At 38.5% G+C, this 19,519-nt stretch overlaps 1 protein-coding gene across 2 annotated transcripts in view; it reads left to right on the forward strand.

Moving 5' to 3' along the window:
* Positions 1 to 19,519, forward strand: part of RAD54B (RAD54 homolog B) — a 103,269-nt gene that overhangs the window by 8,875 nt on the left and 74,875 nt on the right. For both annotated transcript variants that reach the window (XM_036830965.1, XM_036830964.1), the window contains exons 2-3: positions 3,796 to 3,946; positions 14,836 to 15,004. In XM_036830965.1, coding sequence (XP_036686860.1) covers positions 3,812 to 3,946; positions 14,836 to 15,004 — 304 coding nt within the window. In that variant the 5' untranslated portion in view covers positions 3,796 to 3,811. The remainder of the gene's footprint in view (positions 1 to 3,795; positions 3,947 to 14,835; positions 15,005 to 19,519) is intronic.

Consider the following 19,519-nt stretch of genomic DNA (forward strand, 5'->3'; position numbering starts at 1 on the left):
CATTCTACATTCTGTGGATTTGGACAAATATATAATGACATGTATCCATCATTAGGGCATTATACAGAATATTTTCATTGCCTTAAAAAATTCTGTGCTCTGCCTTTGCATCCCTGCCCCTCCCCTAACCCTTGGCAACCACTGATCTTTTTACTGTCTCCATGGTTTTGCCTCCATAGTTTTTCAGGATGTCACATTGTTGGAATCATACAGTATGTAGCCTTTTCAGATTGCTTCTTTCATTTAGTAGTATGCATTTTTGGTTCCTCCATGTCTTTTCATGGCTTGACAGCTTTTTTTTTTTGAAGTGTGGAGTAACATTCCATGGTCTGGATATACCACAGTTTATTTATCCATTCACCTACTGAATGCTTGGTTGCTTTCAAGTTTGGCAATTATGAATAAAGTTGCTATAAACATTTGTATGCAAGTTTTTGTGTGGACATAAATTTTTAACTCTTTGTTGAAAGGAGTTATCCTATGTTAAAAGTATGTTCAGTTTTGCAAGAAAGTGCTAAAGTGTTTTCCAAAGTGGCTGTACCGTTTTGCATTCCCACCAAAAATGAACAAAAATTCCTACTGCTCCACATCCTCAACAGCATTTGGTGTTGTCAGTGTTCTGGATTTTCTTCATTCTTGGTGACATATGATGTGGAGCATCTTTCCATGTGCTTATTTGCTATCTGTATATCTTTTGTGATATGTCTTTTAAGGTCTTTGGCCCACTTTTTAACTGGGTTGTTTTCTTATTGTTGAGTTTTAAAATTTCTTTGTACGTTTTGGATAATAGTCCTTTATCAGATGCACCTTTTGCAGATATTTTTTCCCAGTCTGTGGCTTGTCATTTCATTCCCTTGACATTGCCTTTTTTCAGAGCAGAAGTGTTTAATTTTAATGAAGTCCAGCTTATCAATTATCGTCTTTCATGGATTGTGCCTTTGGTGTTGTAGTTAAAAAGTCATCACCATACCCAAGATCATCTGGATTTTCTTCTATATTATCTTCTAGGAGTTTTATAGCTTTGCGTTTTACATGTAAGCCTCTGATTCATTTTGAGTTAATTTTTGTGAAGGGTGTAAAGTCTGTTTCTAGATTCATTTTCTTTGATGTGAATGTCCAGTTGTCTCAGCACCATTTGTGGAAGACACTGTCTTTGCTCCATCGTATTGCCTTTGCTCCTTTGTCAAAGACTGTCTTTATGTGGGTCTGTTTCTGGCTCTCTGTTCTATTCTATTGATTCATTTGTCTATTTCACCAATACCACACTGTCTTGATTACTGTAGCTGTATGTTAAGTCTTAAAGTCAGGTAGTGTCAGTTCTCTTTGTTCTCTTCTTTCCATATTGTGTTGGCTATTCTGGGTCATTTGCCTCTCCATATAAATTTTAGAATCAGTGTGTTGATATCCACAAAATAACTTGCTGGGATTTTAGTTGGGATGATATTGAATCTATAAAGTTGAGAAAAACTGACATCTTAACAATATTTAGTCTTTCTATCCATGAACATGGAATATCTCTCCATTTATTTAGTTCTTTGATTTTGCTCAGCGAAATCAAAAGATTTCACAGCCAAAATCTTTTGATTTTTCCCCATATAGATCTTATACATGTTTTGTTAGATTACACTTAAGTGTTTCATTTTTATGAGGTGCTGATGTAAATGGTATTGTGTTTTTAATTTCAGATTCCACTTATTCATTGCTGGTATGTTGGAAGACAGTTGACTTTTGGATATTAACCTGGTATCTTGCAACCTTGCTAAAATAGCTTTTTGTAGCCATTTTTTATTTGATATATAAAAAACATTTCTCATTAAACATTCTTTTATTTTTTTTAATTTAAGGACTTATTTTTTATTATTAACTTGGAAGTATTTTTGATACCAGTTTTTAATTATTATTATTATTATTTTTTAAAATTAATAGCTACTTTATTTATTCATTTATTTTATTTATTTTTGGCTGTGTTGGGTCTTCGTTTCATGTGAGGGCTTTCTCTAGTTGTGGCAAGCAGGGGCCACTCTCCATCGCGGTGCGCGGGCCTCTCACTATCGCGGCCCCTCCCGTTGCTGGGCACAGGCTCCAGACGCGCAGGCTCAGCAGCTGTGGCTCACGGGCTCAGTTGCTCCACGGCATGTGGGATCTTCCCAGACCAGGGCTCGAACCCGTGTCCCCTGCATTGGCAGGCAGATTCTCAACCACTGCGCCACCAGGGAAGCCCTAATTATTTTTTTAATGTTTATTTATTTATTTGGTTGCACTGGGTCTTAGTTGCAGCAGGTGGGCTCCTAAGTTGTGGCATGCAAACTCTTAGTTGCAGCATGCATTTGGGATCTAGTTACCTGACCATTGATCGAACCTGGGCCCCCTGCATTGGGAGCGCAGAGTCTTATCCACTGTGCCACCAGGGAAGTCCCTAAACATTCTTTTAAAATGTGATATTTTCCCCATTAATGGCTGTAGAATTATTTATATAACAAATACTGAATGCCTTCTTGTGTTGGTCCTGGCAATATAGTGATGAATGGAATGTAAGACTTCATGCCTGATCCAGGAGTTTACAGCTTGGGGGAATTAATAGGTAGTTTCATTACAGTGTGAAAAGTGCTTGGGTAGTGCACACATAGGAAGGGTCTCTAATCCAGTCTTTGAGCAGAGATAAAGAGGGCTCATAGTTAAGAGTCCTAAAGGATAAATTGGAATTAATCAGGCAGAGGAAAATGCATAAAGGCATTCCCAGCACTGTAGAGGGGAAAGTTTGTTCAAAGGCCTAGAGGAAAAGAGAACATGGCTTGCTTGGGAAACTGAAGTACTACTCACCATTTTAGTGGTGTATGAAGAGAGTGTGTTCCATTTTGTGGATGTGACATAACTTATTTATCTAGTACCTTCTTATGGATATTCAAATTTCCTTTTTTTCTCTTACTATAAGTAATATTGGCATGATTACCTTTATACATAATTCTTTGAGTATATCTTTGGTAATTCCTTAGGGTAAATTCCCAGAAGTGGAATTTCTGGATTAAACAAATAATATTGGTAGCCATGTACATCGTTGTTGATGCCATATCTTGTGTAGTGTTTTGTGAGATTACTTTGAATAAGAGTGCTTACTGCCATCCATTGCAGAAGCATGATGTGTGCATGTAATGTTCTTGCCTTTTTTATCTGTCTCACCTGTTCCTGGTGGAAATAATATTGAGCAAAAGTTTGGAAACCTGGTCCTAGTCTCATGATTTATATATTTAAAATATCCCACTGTTTTAAAAGGAAACTAAACTGTAAATGTGTTCTTTTAATTGCCAGGATTTTATTCATTCATTCAAAAATATTCTTTAGTGATTATAATGTATCTGGCTTTGTGGTCGAAGCTGCTTACAGAGTGGTGAAGAAAACAAGAATGATTGCTACCCTCATGCTGTTTATGGATTAATGGAATAGAAAAAAAGCAACATGCTCGATGTATGTCTGTGAATAATTATGTTTCTTTTGATTTTGAAACTACTATCTAAATTGAGTTTAAGGCTTTATAATCATTATCTAATCTATAGTTTTATCAAAATTGATACAATATATGCTCAGGTTTACACCATGTAATTTAAATCTTAAATATTTTTCAGAAGCCTTTTGTGATGGAAAACAAAATGTTACCAGCTGTTGAATTTGTTTCCTAAGGCTTTTTACAGGCTTATTCTCTTATATTTTTAAAGACGTCGTGATTGTAGTGATGATATACTTGGAGGTGATTCTAATCTGACTTATGATTAAATCATTTTTGTTTTGGGTATTTTTCAGGTTAATACTGCTGAATATGAGACGATCGGCAGCACCAAGTCAGTTTCAAGGGAATCCCTTCAAAAAGCTAAAATTTATACCTCCAGCAAGAAGTAATCCAAGTCCTAATGAAGAGGTTACAAAGCTGAATTCAGATATAAAATTATTTGAGGTAAAAAAACAAAACAAAACAAAACAGTAAAGGAAGTATAATCTAGAGAAGCATGTATTTTTTTTAAAAAGTGCCATTTAAACAGGTAATAATACTTAATGCCTATAGGAATTTTCAGTATCTCTGATAAATTCTTCTAAAAACCTTAGAAATAATGACTAAATATATATATTTTAAAGGAACGACATAAAATAAACTTGGGTTAGGTCTGTAAAATAAACTTTTGGTAACAGTGAAAAATACCTCTGCAAGGGAAGGAGTGGAGATTCTTGTTAAAAAAAAAAGTTGTTCTGATCAGTGTTCTTTTTAAAGGTACCACATAAATAAGTGAAAACTTTACATAAGGCAATTTAAAGGGAAAACATATAAATAATGCTTTATATCACTGTTCTGGACACTTCCTTTCATTTATACTTGTAAAAAGTAAGTGCTTGAAACAGTCTTTTTTTTTTTAACAAATCTACATTATTTATTTGTTTGTTTATTTATTTGGCTGCGTCAGGTCCTAATTGCGGCACGTGGGATGTTCTTTGTGGCCCGTGGGGTCCTTTGCTGGGGCGAGCAGGCGTCTCTCTAGTTGCGGCGTGAGGGCTCCAGGGTGCGCAGGCCCAGTAGTTGCGGCACGTGGGCCCAGTTACCCCACGGCATGTGGGATCCCAGTTCCCCAACCAGGGATCGAACCCACGCCCCCTGCATTGGAAGGCAGACTCCCAGCCACTGGACCACCAGGGAAGTCCCGAAGCAGTCTTTTTTTTTTTTTATTTTATTATTTTTTATAAATTTGTTTATTTTTGACTGCGCTGGGTCTTCGTTGCTGCGTGCAGGCTTTCTCTAGTTGTGGCGAGCAGGGACTACTCTTCATTGTGGTGTGCAGTCTTCTCATTGTGGTGGCTTCTCTTGTTGTGGAGTGCGGACTCTAGGCACACAGGCTTCAGTAGTTGTGGCTCATGGGCTCTAGAGCGCAGGCTCAGTAGTTGTGGCGCATGGGCTTAGTTGCTCCACGGCATGTGGGATCTTCCCAGACCAGGGATCGAACCTGTGTCCTCTGCATTGGTAGGTGGATTCTTAACCACTCTGCCACCAGGGAAGCCCCCGAAGCAGTCTTAATATATATTCTTTACTACTAGGATGAAGGATTGTTTTAGTCTTAGGTATATGGAAGTTATATAAAGGTTATATAGAGCATATATAAAATGGGCAATCCACACTTCTGCTACTCTACAGTTCTCTGATTCATTTATGTTATGGAGATTAAAGTCTACTAATATTCTATTTTTTTTATTATTGTAAGATATATATAACATAAAATTTGCCATTTTACTATTTTTAAGCATGCAGGTAAGTGGCATTAATTTCATTCACACTGTTGTGCAAAAATCACCACTGTGTTCAAAACTTTTTCATTACTCTAAACAGAAACTTTGTAACCATTAGGCAATAATTCCCTATTCTCCCCTTCGGTCATCACTATTCTACTTTCTGTCTCCATGGATTTGATTACCCTAGGTACCTCATATAAATGGAATCATAAATATTTGCCCTGCTGTCTCTGGCTTATTTCATTTAGCCTGACGTTTTCAGGATCATTCATGTTGTAGCAGGTATCAGAACATCAGTGCTTTGTATGGTTAAGTAATATTCAGTTGTATGTATATACCATATTTTGTTTATTCACTCATTTATTGATAGATACTTGAGTTGTTTCCACTTTTTGGCTATTATGAATAATGCTCATGTGAACACTGGCATACAAGTTTCTGTTTGGGTACCTGTTTTCAGTGCTCTTGTGTATATACTTAGGAGTGGAATTGCTAGATCATATGGTGATTCTGTGTTTAGTTTTTGAGGAACTACCAAATTGTTTCCATAGCTACTGAACCATTTTACATTCCCACCAACAATATATGAGGGTTCCAGTTTCTCCACATCCTCAGCAACACTGGTTATTTTCTGTTTTCATTTCTGTTGTTTTGTTTTGTTTTTTTTTGATTATGGCCATTCTTGTTGGTGTGAAGTGGTATTTCATTGTGGTCTTGATTTGCATTTTCCTAACGACTAGTAATGCTGAGCATCTTTTCATGTGCTTATTGACCATTTGCTTATCTTCTTTGGAGAAATATCTGTTCACGTCCTTGGCTTTTAACTGGTGTTTTGTCTTTTTGTTGTTGAAAACATCTATTGATTTTTGACTCTGTGTTTTTTGGCCTGCATCTGTTTATTTTATCCTACACTCCTTTAGAATTCTGGCCACAATGTAAGGAGAAAACTATGTAAGCATAGTTTTTAATTTTAAATGAGGTTTCTTTTTGTACAAGCAACTTTATTTAAATACAGTTCACATACCTGTAATCTACCTACTACAATTCAGTTGTCTTTATTATGTTCAGAGTTGTGCAGTGCTCACCAAAACCAATTTTAGAACATTTTTATCATTCCAGAAAGAGACCTCATACACATCAGCCCATCCAAATCCCCCAGCCCTTAGCAACCACTAATCTACTTTCTGTTTCTATATATTTACCTATTGTGAACATTCCATGTAAATGGAATCACACATGTGGCCTTCTGTGACTCACTTTTTTCAGTTAGCAGTGTTTTTCAAAAGGCTCATCCACATTGTAGCATGTATCAGTAATTCATTTCTTTTTATTGCTGAATGTATTAGTTTTCTATTGCTGCTGTAACAGATTACCAGAAATTTAGTGACTTAAAACAATGCAAATGTGGGACTTCCCTGGTGGTTCAGTGGTTAAGAATCTGCCTTCCAATGCAAGAGATGTGGGTTCGACCCCTGGTCAGGGAACTGAGATCCCACATGCTGCGGGGCAACTAAGCTCACACACCACAACTACTGAGCCCGTGCTCTCTTGAACCCACGCACCACAACTAGAGAGAAGCCCACGTGCTGCAACGAAGAGCCTGTGCACCACAACGAAAGATTCTGTGTGCCACAACTAAGAACCGATGCAGCCAAATAAATAAATATTAAAAAAAAGGAAAACAATGCAAATGTATTATCTTACAAATCTGTAGGTCAGAAGCCCAACGTGGGTCTCACTGGGCTAAGATCAAGGTGTTGGCAGGGTTGCATTTATTTCTGGAGGTTTTAAGAATGTTTCCTTTGCCTTTTCTAGGTTCTACAGACCACCTACATTCCTTTGCTCATGGTCACCTTCCTATGTTTTCAAAATTGGCAATGGCAGTTTGAGTTCTTATATTGCCATCTTTTTTTTTCTTTTTTTAATCAGTCATCAATTTTATACACATCACTGTATACGTGTCAATCCCAATCGCCCAATTCAGCACACCACCATCCCCACCCCACTGCAGTTTTCCCCCCTTGGTGTCCATACGTTTGTTCTCTACATCTGTGTCTCAACTTATGCCCTGCAACGTGGTTCATCTGTACCATTTTTCTAGGTTCCACATACATGCGTTAATATACAATATTTGTTTTTCTCTTTCTGACTTACTTCACTCTGTATGACAGTCTCTAGATCCATCCACGTCTCAACAAATGACTCAATTTCGTTCCTTTTTATGACTGAGTAATATTCCATTGTATATATGTACCATATCTTCTTTATCCATTTGTCTGTCGATGGGCATTTAGGTTGCTTCCATGACCTGGCTATTGTAAATAGTGCTGCAATGAATATTGGGGTGCATGTGTCTTTTTGAATTACGGTTTTCTCTGGGTACATGCCCAGTAGTGGGATTGCTGGATCATATGGTAATTCTATTTTTAGTTTTTTAAGGAACCTCCATATTGTTCTCCATAGTGGCTGTATCAATTTACATTCCCACCAACAGTGCAAGAGGGTTCCCTTTTCTCCACACCCTCTCCAGCATTTGTTGTTTGTAGATTTTCTGATGATGCCCATTCTAACTGGTGTGAGGTGATACCTCATTGTAGTTTTGATTTGCATTTCTCTAATAATTAGTGATGTTTAGCATCTTTTCATGTGCTTCTTGGCCATCTGTATGTCTTCTTTGGAGAAATGTCTATTTAGGTCTTCTGCCCATTTTTGGATTGGGTTGTTTGTTTCTTTAATATTGAGCTACATGAGCTGTTTATATGTTTTGGAGATTAATCCTTTGTCCATTGACTCGTTTGCAAATATTTTCTCCCATTCTGAGGGTTGTCTTTTCGTCTTGTTTATGGTTTCCTTTGCTGTGCAAAAGCTTTGAAGTTTCATTAGGTCCCATTGGTTTATTTTTGTTTTTATTTCCATTACTCTAGGAGGTGGATCAAAAAAGATCTTGCTGTGATTTATGTCAGAGTGTTCTTCCTATGTTTTCCTCTAAGAGTTTTATAGTGTCCAGTCTTACATTTAGGTCTCTAATCCATTTTGAGTTTATTTTTGTGTATGGTGTTAGGGAGTATTCTAATTTCATTCTTTTACATGTAGCTGTCCAGTTTTCCCAGCACCACTTATTGAAGAGGCTGTCTTTTCTCCATTGTATGTCCTTGCATCCTTCGTCATAAATTAGGTGCCCATATGTACCTGGGTTTATCTCTGGGCAGTCTATCCTGTACCATTGATCTATATTTCTGCTTTTTGCCACTACCATACTGACTTGATTACTGTAGCTTTGTGGTATAGTTGAAGTTGGGGAGCCTGATTCCTCCAACTCCATTTTTCTTTCTCAAGATTGCTTTGGCTATTTGGGGTCTTTTGTGTTTCCATACAAATTGTAAGATTTTTTGTTCTAATTCTGTGAAGAATGCCGTTGGTAGTTTGATAGTGATTGCACTGAATCTGTAGCTTGCTTTGGGTAGGATAGTTATTTTCACAATATTGATTCTTCCAATCCAAGAACATGGTATATTTCTCCACCTGTTTATGTCATCTTTGAGTTCTTTCATCAATGTTTTATAGTTTTCTGAGTACAAGTCTTTCGCCTCCTTAGTCAGGTCTAGTCCTAGGTATTTTATTCTTTTTGTTGCAATGGTAAATGGGATTGTTTCCTTAATTTCTTTTTCTGATTTTTCGTTGTTGATGTATAGAAATGCAAGAGATTTCTGTGCATTAATTTGGTATCCTGCAACCTTACCAAATTCATTGATTAGTTCTAGTAGTTTTCTGGTCACATCTTTAGGATTTTCTATGTATAGTGTCATGTCATCTGCGAACAGTGACAGTTTTACTTTTTCCTTTCCAATTTGGATTCCTTTTATTTCTTTTTCTTTTTAGATTGCTGTGGCTAGGACTTCCAAGCTATGTTGAATAATAGTGGCGAGAGTGGACATACTGGTCTTCTTTCTGATCTGAGAGGAAATGCTTTCAGTTTTTTACCATTGAGAATGATGTTAGCTGTGGGTTTGTTGTATATGGCCTTTATTATGTTGAGGTATGTTCCCTCTATGGCCACTTTCTGGAGAGTTTTTATCATAAATGGGTGTTGAATTTTGTCAAAAGCTTTTTCTGCATCTATTGAGATGATCATATGGTTTTTATTCTTCAGTTTGTTAATGTGGTGTATCACATTGATTGATTTGCGTATATTGAAGAATCCTTGCATCCCTGGGATAAATCCCACTTGATCATGGTGTATGATCCTTTTAATGTGCTGTTGGATTCTGTTTGCTAGTATTTTGTTGAGGATTTTTGCATCTATGTTCATCAGTGATATTGGCCTGTAGTTTTCTCTTTTTTGTGGCATCTTTGTCTGGTTTTGGTATCAGGGTGATGGTGGCTTCGTAGAATGAATTTGGGAGTTTCTCCCTCTGCAGTTTTTTGGAAGAGTTTAAGGAGGATGGGTGTTAGCTCTTCTCTAAATGTTTGATAGAATTTGCCTGTGAAGCCATCTGGTCCCGGACTTCTGTTTGTTGGAAGATTTTTAACACAGTTTAAATTTCATTACTTGTGATGGGTCTGTTTATATTTTCTAATTTTTCTTGGTTCAGTCTTGGAAAATTGTACCTTTCCAAGAATTTGTCCATTTCTTCTTGGTTGTCCATTTTACTGGCATATAGTTGTTTGTAGTAGTCTCTTATAATCCTTTGTATTTCTGCAGTGTCAGTTGTGATTTCTCCTTTTTCATTTCTAATTTTATTGATTTGCATTCTCTCCCTTTTTTTCTTGATGAGTCTGGCTAAAGGTTTATCAATTTTATCTTCTCAAAGAATCAACTTTTAGTTTTATTGATCTTTGCTATTGTTTTCTTCGTTTCTATTTCATTTATTTCTGTCTGATCTTTATGATTTCTTTCCTTCTACTGTCTTCAGGTGTTCTTTGTTCTTCCTTCTCTAGTTGCTTTAGGTGTAAGGTTACATTGTTTATTTGAGATTTTTCTTGTTTCTTGAGGTGAGATTGAATTGCTATAATCTTCCCTCTTAGAACTGCTTTGGCTGCGTCCCATAGGTTTTGGGTCGTCGTGTTTTTGTTGTCATTTGTTTCTATGTATTTTTGATTTCCTCTTTGATTTCTTCAGTTATCTCTTGGTTATTTAGTAGCGCACTGTTTAGCCTCCATGTATTTGTGTTTTTTACAGTTTTTTCCCTGTAATTGATTTCTAATCTCATAGCATTGTGGTCAGAAAAGATGCTTAATACGATTTCAATTTTCTTAAATTTTCCGAGGCTTGATTTGTGACCCAAGATGTGATCTATCCTGGAGAATGTTCCATGTACACTTGAGAGGAAAGTGTATTCTGCCACTTTTGGGTGGAATGTTCTATAATTATCTATTAGATCTATCTGGTCTATTGTGTCATTTAAAGCTCTGTTTCCTTATTTATTTTCTGTTTGGATGATTTGTCCATTGGTGTATGTGGGGTGTTAATGTCCCCTACTATTATTGTGTTACTGTCAGTTTCTCCTTTCATGGTTGTTAGTATTTGCCTTATGTATTAAAGTGCTCCTACGTTGGGTGCATAAACATTTATAATTGTTATATCTTCTTCTTAGATTGATCCTTTGATCATTATGTAGGGTCCCTGCTTATCTCCTGTAACAGTCTTTATTTTAAGGTCTATTTTATCTGATATGAGTATTGCTACTCCAGCTTGCTTTTGATTTCTATTTGCATGGAATATCATTTTCCATCCCTTCAGTTTCAGTCTGTATGTGTCCCTAGGTCTGAAGTGGGTCTCTTGTAGACAGCATATATATGGGTCTTGTTTTTGTATCCATTCAGCCAGTCTGTGTCTTTTGGTTGGGGCATTTAATCCATTTACCTTCAGGGTTATTATTGATATATATATGTTGCTATTACCATTTTCTTAATTGTTTTGGATTTGTTTTTGTGGGTGTTTTTCTTCTCTTGTGTTTCCCACTTAGAAAAGTTTCTTTAGTGTTTGTTTTAAAGCTGGTTTGGTGGTGCTGAATTCTCTTTGCTTTTGTTTGTCTGAAAAACTTTTGACTTCTCCATCGAATCTGAATGAGATCTTTGCTGGGGAGAGTAATCTTGGTTGTAGATTTTTCTCTTTCATCACTTTAAGTATATCCTGCCATTCCCTTCTGGCCTGCAGAGTTTCCACTGAAAAATTAGCTGGTAACCTTTTGGGAATTCCTTTGTATGTTATTTTTTGTTTTTTTCCTTGCTACTTTTAATATTTTTTCTTTGAATTTAATTTTTGTTAGTTTGATTAATATGTCTCTTGGTGTGTTTTTAGTAAGGTTTATCCTGTATGGGACTCTCTGTGCTTCCTGGACTCAGGTGACTATTTCCTTTTCCACATTAGGGAAGTTTTCGACTATAATCTCTTCAAATATTTTCTCAGACCCTTTCTTTTTCTCTTCTTCTTCTGGGACCCCTATAATTTTAAATGTTGGTGCATTTAGTGTTGTCTGAGAGGTTTCTGAGATTGTCTTCAATTCTTTTCATTCTTTTTCTTTATTCTGCTCCTTGGCAGTTATTTCCACCAGTTTGTCTTCCCGCTCACTTATTTGTTCTTCTGCCTCCATTATTCTGTTATTGCTTCCTTCTAGTGTAGTTTTTATTTCAGTTATTGTGTTGTTCATCTCTCTTTGTTTGTTCTTTCGTTCTTCTAGATCTTTGTTAAACATTTCTTGTATTTTCTCAATCCATGCTTCCGTTCTATTTCTGAGATTCTGGATCACCTTTACTATCATTACTCTGAATTCTTTTTCAGGTAGATGGCCTATTTCCTCTTCATTTATTTGGTCTTGTAGGTTTTTACCTTGCTCCTTCATCTGTGACATACTTTTTTGCCATCTCTTTTTTTTTTTAATGAGTGGGATTGTGTTCCTGTTTTACTCGTTGTTTGGCCTGAGGCTTCCAACACTGGAGTTTGTAGGCTGTTGGGTGGAGCTGGGTATTGGTGCTGAGATGAGGAACTCTGTGAGACCTCACTCCAATGAATATTCCCTGGGGTCAGAGGTTCTCTGTTAGTCCAGTGGTTCAGACTCAGAGCTCCCACCGCAGGAGCTTCCTGCAACCCCAGGCTTATGAATCAAGATCCCGCAATCCGTGTGTGGTGGCAAAAAAAAAAAAAGGAGAAAAATAACAAAGTAGAAAATAAAATTAGACTAGGAGACTAACAGATATGTTAGAAACAATATAAAAATAAAAATATAGATGAATCAACAAGTAGAAGGTACATCAGTACCACAATAGTAAAAAAGAGGAGGAGGGAAAGGAAAAAAAAAGGGGGTGGGGGAGGCCTTGGCTGTGGAGAGCAGGGCCTAAGCAAGGGCGAAGTTTGGGTGGTGGGCCTGGCCAATGATCAGGACCGACAGGGCTGGAAAAGGCCCTGGGGGTGCGGATTAGGCTCAAGGAACAGAAGGGGCCCAGTTGTGCCCCCCACCCCGGTCTCAGAGGGCAGGGAACCTCACCTGGGAGCCCAGCAGGCTTCCTGGGGTCGAGTGGGTGGGGCAAACGCCCTCCTCTCCCCTCCTGCTCCTCTGGTCTGGGGTCTGGGAGGGCCCTTCCTGCCTGCCTCTCCTGATCTCCCTAGTCTTCCTCCTATGCCCCAGGACCAATGCGGCCAGTGGGGGGGGGGGGAGGAGGGGAGAGGGGGGGCCTTGGAGGGCAGGGGACCGGCCTGGGAGCTCAGCAGGCTCCCCTGCCCAAGAGGGCCAGACGATCGCCCTCTGCTCCTCACCCGCTCTTCCCGGAGAGTCCCTCCTACCTGCCTCTCCTGATCTCCCCGGCCTCAGAGGCGCTGATCTTGTCTGGCCTCCACTTCTCCCCCCTCGGTACCCCTCCGTCCTACCAGTTCACCTTGGGATTCCTCCCGTCTCCTTGGGAGTCAGAATTCCCCACCAGCGGCCGGCAGGCACCCTAGTTGTGGGGAGACGCTAACTCCGCATCTTCCCACACCGCCATCTTGACTCCTCCCTCACCTGACTTACTTTAAAATCTTATCAGATAGGTTTTTGAATGTCTCTGAAATTTATTATAATGAATATTTGTAGAGGTATGACGACTGTGTCTGTTATTGTGAGTTGTTATTTAAAAAACATTTCAAACATACTGTGGTAGGCAGAAAAATGGCCTTCCAAAAATGTCCATGTCCTAATCCCTGGAACCTGTGAATATGTTACCTCACGTGGCAAAAGGGACTTTGACTAAGTGATTAATGTTAAGGACCTTGAGATGGGGTGGCGGGTGGTCATCCTGGCTTATCCAGATGTGCCCAGTATAATCACAGAGGTCCTTAAAAGTAGAAGAGGGAGACAGATGAGAGGGTTAGAGAAAGAGATGTGATTAAGGAAGCAGGGGCAGAGTGATGCAGAGGAACTGGCTTTGAAGTAGAAGAATGGGGCCACAAGCCAAGGAATCTGGGTAGCTTTTAGAAGTTTGAAAAGTCAAGGAAATGTTTTCTCCCTTAGAGCCTCCTGAAAGAAATGCTGCCCTGCTGATTACCTTGATTTTAGCCCGTTAAGAGCCAAGTGAGAGTTCAACTTACAAAATTATAAAATAAATTTGTGTTGTTTTAAGCCACTAAGTTTGTCGTAATTTGTTACAGCAGCAACAGAAAGCTAATATGTATACAAAAATAGAGAAAAGAGTATATGAAGAACCCCCGTGTACCCATCACCCAGCTTGAACAATTGTCAGTTTATGACCCATCTTGCTTCATTTTTACCTCTCCCGCTCCCTCCCCCCTTCTTCCCCTCTCATTATTTTGATTCAGATTCCAGGAATATCTTTTCATTTGTAAATATTTTAGTATTTGCCTTTAAAACATAAGGTACTGTTAAAACAACAACAGCAATACAGTGCAGGTATCATTATCACACTTAAATTAACAATATTTAAGTGTTTCTTTTAATATTGAGAAATTTAGCAAGAAAAAAAGCAGTTGACTGAGAATGGCATATTGTGACTTATTTAAAACCTCATTTGATATGTTGCTTAAAATACACTATAATTGTAAGCATAATTTTCATTCTGTGATGTCTTTCAGCTTTTATAATGTAATAAAACTAGCTTAAAAAACAAACAATAGGGCTTCCCTGGTGGCGCAGTGGTTGAGAATCTGCCTGCCAATGCAGGGGACACGGGTTCGAGCCCTGGTCTGGGAAGATCCCACATGCCGCGGAGCGGCTAGGCCCGTGAGCCACAATTACTGAGCCTGCGCGTCTGGAGCCTGTGCTCCGCAACAAGAGAGGCCGCGATGGTGAGAGGCCCGCGCATCGCGATGAAGAGTGGCCCCCGCTTGCCGCAACTGGAGAAAGCCCTCGCACAGAAACGGAGACCCAACACAGCCATAAATAAATAAATAAATAAATTTAAAATAAATGTGATTTGAAAAAAAAAAAAAACAAACAATAAAAATTATAATTTTTATTTTTAAATATTACCCATTTAGGTATGAGAAACTAGTAGCTCACATTTTAAATTAGGAATCTATTATGTAAAAATAGGGGAAATTATGTTTAATATCAGCATAAAATACATATTTTGTTCTTTTAGGTTGCTGCAAATAAGAATACTTTTCTGCAGTCACAAAATGATCCCAGAATATGCAGTTTTAATCTGCCTACTGAAGAAAGTTCTAGAGGAATTAATCATGAGGATAATTACAGGGGAAAATATTGCTTGGAAGCATCTGCAAAGACAACATCAGACCCACATCATACAGGTAAGACTGTTCAGGTTTATACTTGACCAGTCTTATTACAGTATTATTTAAATTGATTATTTACAAGAATGAATATGTTATATTTGAAAATAGTTGATGTAATACCACTAGAACGCTGGCAATTCAGATTTTTTGTTGTCGTAATTTATCTTTAATGATGGAGTAATAACCACATCATTCAAATCTTGCATTTTGTGATAGGCATATGTCTAAGGTTATTCATTGTAAACTTATTGGTCAAATAATGGTCTTTACCTCAAGTACCAAAATAAATTGTGTTTAAAGATTTTTTTTTAAATTTACTTACTTTGACTTATTTATTTTTGGCTGTGTTGGGTCTTCGTTGCTGCGTGCGGGCTTTCTCTAGTTGCGGTGAGTGGGGGCTACTGTTTGTTGCGGTGAACAGGCTTCTCATTGTGGGGGCTTCTCTTGTTGCGGAGCACGGGCTCTAGGCGTGTGGGCTTCAGTAGTTGTGGCACGTGGGCTCAGTAGTTGTGGCGCATGGGCTTAATTGCTTCGTGGCATGTGAGATCTTCCCGGACCAGGGCTTGAACCCATGCCCCCTGTATTGGCAGGTGGATTCTTAACCACTGAGCCACAAGGGAAGTCCTAAGGATTTGATTTTTAAAAAAGTTTTAAAATGCATTAACAGCACTAAAAGGAGAGGTGAACTTTAAATGAGTAAAACTGTTGATTCATTTTAGTCCATTGGAGTAACTTCAAATCAGTTAGATTTGAATTATGAAAGTATAGAATTGCAGGAAAACCAAGCATTTAACAAGTTGAATTGAGTTAAAATAATGACTGTGGTTCTTTTTGCATCTGTAAGAGATTAATATTTTTCAGGTAATTAAAAAAATTATCTAGGATGTTCATGGATGTTTATTTGGCCTGCGAAAGGCACCATTAAGACTACATTTTTCTAAATAACATTTTATTTTTTGGTTGAATAAAGAGTGTCAGGGAGAGAGCCTCATTTGCTGGTCTATAGACTATAGCTACTATTTTAAGGTACCAGTGCAAATCAACAAAGTGCCTTAAGTGCTTAACCCTTTTGAAGGAAGTTTTTGAGCTTTGTGATAATTAATAAATTTTACATATAAATGGGTTCATTTCTTGTTGGGCAGAAGGGACTTCTGATTTTTCCCAACTGGCCAGTATCCTTAGTACCATTTACGTGCTCTCAAATTTGTAACAAATGTCAGGATGAAGTTGACAAGGACTTCTGGTGGTATCAATTTAGGGAGATCCCTAGAGACAGCTCTGGGTTTGGCAGTTTAGCTTCTGCCCTGTTTCACTGATTTGCTCTCTCTTTATTACTTTCCTCCTTACCTTCCTCCTTTTCTCTTTTCTTCCTTCCATCTTCGTTAGGTGAATATCCTATTTTCCCAGGCTTTCTTCTCTACTGTCAAGCCTGTGATGGATAATGATCCATGTATGCCTGTTTCTTTTCTATCTTGGTAGCTAATCTCTTCACCAGAGAATGATATTTAGACTCTAGAATATAATACATTTCATGTTACTGATTTGGGGCTTTTTTTGCATTCTACTGTAGTTTCTCATTCTGTTCCCTGTTAAATATGAGAAGGGAGTTAAGAGTTAAAATAAATTGAAGAGGGAGTTAATTTACTCAACCTTTAATCCCTTAATCCCTTCTCTTTTTTAGTACATTCACTGGACTGGGGAACGTGTGCCAACTTCCTGATACCCTCCTGCCTCTCATTTAGAGAGAGAGGTTAACTGGGGAAAAGAGCGTTGTGAGAAACATCTTGCTTTCTATGGTGATTGCTGGAGAGGAATGTTGTGTATAGAAAAGTATGGAGATGAAAGACCTGTATAGTATATATTCACCTTTTGACATTCTTTTAATTCCAGGTCTAATCCACCTTGAAGTCAGGTCCAAGCCTGCATGTCCCAGTTAAAATATGTCCTCATTTCCTGTTACCTTTTTATTTTGAAAAATTTCCTACATATAGAGAGGTTGAAAGAATAATCCAGTTATCATCATAAATTCAATAGTTGTTAACATTCTGCCTCATTTGTCCCTCCCCACCCAGCCCCGCCCTGTGTATGCAATTTTTTTTTCTGGACCATTTGAAACTAAGTTGCAGATATCATGCCACTTCACCTCTAAATACTTCAGCATGTATATCTTAAAATAAATGTTTTCTCCTATATAACCACATTATTACACCAAACAAGATTAACAGTAATTCATAATATTTAATATCTAGTTCATCAGGAAAACCATTTTTACTTAAGCTAGTTTAAGTTTGGTTTCTTAACAACCAAAAGAGCCCTAATAAGTACATTTTCACTCTATTGAACTTTACTGCGCACTTCAAGTCTCATCAAGTCTGTTGAGGTCATACTGGATTAGGGTGGACCCTAAATCTGCTGCAGGAAGGGGGACCCCTTCCAAGGGCCCGAGAGTGGGCTCTTGTCTAACACTCGGAAATGAAATGTCCGAGGAGACACACGTGCTGACAAAGCAAGAGACTTTAGTGGGAAGGGGCACGCGCATGGAGAGCAGGAGGGAAAGGGAACCCAGGAGGACTGCTGTGCCACCGTGGCTCACACTCCCGGGTTTTATGGTGATGAGATTAGTTTCTGGGTTAGTCTCTGGCCAATCATTCTGACTCCGGGTCCTTCCTGGTGGTGCACGCATGGCTCAGCCAAGAAGGAGTCCAGTGAGGAGGATTCTGGGAGGTTGGTAGGACATACAGTCTGGCATCTCCTTTTGACTTTTCCCGAATTCTTCCGGTTGGTGGTGGCTTGTTAGTTCCATGTTCCTTACCAGGACCTCCTTTTGTAAAACAGCTCATGCAGATAGTTACTGTGGTGCCTGGCCAGGGTGGGCAGTTTCGGTCAGTGGTTCCTCTAACAAATCCAGGGGCTGGTTATGAGGAGAGAGACATAGAAATACAGAGGGAAAAAGGCCTTGTGACAGTGGAGACAGAGATCAGAGTAATCCAGCTGCAAGCCTAGGAGCACCAAGGATTGCTGGCAACCACCAGAAGCTAGAAAGAGACACGGAAGGATTCTCCCACAGATCCTTCAGAGAGAGCATGGCCCTGCTGACGTCTTGATTTTGAACTTCTGGTCTCCAGATTGTGAGACAATAAATTCTGTTGTTTTAAGTGTTTGCGGTACTTTGTTATAGCAGTCCTTGGAAATTAATAAAGGGAACCCTAGACCTTCTGATACTCACGGCTATACTTACATTCTTTAGAAAAACAAAGAAATTTTTTCATTCTTTCTGATTCCTTTTCATTGTGATGAAGTGTAAGATGAGACCATTAATTCTCCCTCAGGCTGTTCAGCTTATACTCTTTATATTTTATCTATTTACCTGAGTCTCCTTCACTAAACTGTGGCATACAAAGGCAGGAACTTTCTCTTGTTCGGGTTTTAAGTCAAACAGTATGAATTCAAAAACATTTTATGACTGATTGAAGGGATCTTGAAAAACTTGTAGTTGAGTCCCTTGGCTAAGCCCTTTGGCTCTGAAGTACTTCAGGTAAGTCAAGAAGTTAAGAAGGAGCTGCTGGAACATTATAGTGTGCAAGTATTGGTAATACTTAAAAGAGAATAGTTTCTGAAAGTGTTTGGAGCAAAAGCCATATTGTAATGGATATGTGATGAGTGGAGAGAGGAAAATGGAGTCAGTGAATGTAAATAAATAATGTATGTAAATCAATAAAGAAATTTGGTTTTGAAGGGAAGGAGTAGTATCTTGAGGGATAGCAGGGAACCACAGAGGTTTTTTGGTTGTTGTTTCTAAAGCTAGTATGTTGTGGGTTGAGAAGAAAGAGGTATTGAAGAGCGGAAGATTAAAGGTATAAAAAGGGAGTGATAAAATCTCTGTTGGAGAGAGAAGTGTTTTTCTAATGATTTTTAGGTCCCTGGAGATGTTTGGACATATTTTCAGGGGTTTATAAATTCTCAGAGAAGCTTAGAATTCTGTGTTTTCTTTTAAATAATATGAATAAAAGTATATAAGCCTATGTTGGATCTTTCGGATGGCCACCATATAATTGAGTTTTTTTTTTTTTAAGTGCTACTTGACTTTTTTTTTTTTAAATAAATTTATTTATTTATTTTTGGCTGTGTTGGGTCTTCGTTGCTGCGCACGGGCTTTCTTTAGTTGCAGTAAGCGGGGGCTACTCCTCGTTGTGGTGTGCAGGCTTCTCATTGTGGTTTCTCTTGTTGCGGAGCAGGGGCTCTAGGCATGCGGGCTTCAGTAGTTGTGGCACATGGGCTCAGTAGTTGTGGCTTGCGGGCTCGAGAGCACAGGCTCAGTAGTTGTGGCACAAGGGCTTAGCTGCTCTGCGGCACATGGGATCTTCGTGGACCAGGGCTTGAACCCGTGTCCCCTGCATTGGCAGGTGGATTCTTAACCACTGCACCACCAGGGAAGCCCTATAATTGAGTATTATTACAAGATTTCATGTCTGCACATGAGAACAGAGGTAGACAGAATGGGGTATACTCCTACCAAATGAAGGTTTCGTA

This window comes from Balaenoptera musculus, chromosome 17 (assembly GCF_009873245.2).
Source record: "Balaenoptera musculus isolate JJ_BM4_2016_0621 chromosome 17, mBalMus1.pri.v3, whole genome shotgun sequence".
Lineage (NCBI taxonomy): Eukaryota > Metazoa > Chordata > Mammalia > Artiodactyla > Balaenopteridae > Balaenoptera > Balaenoptera musculus.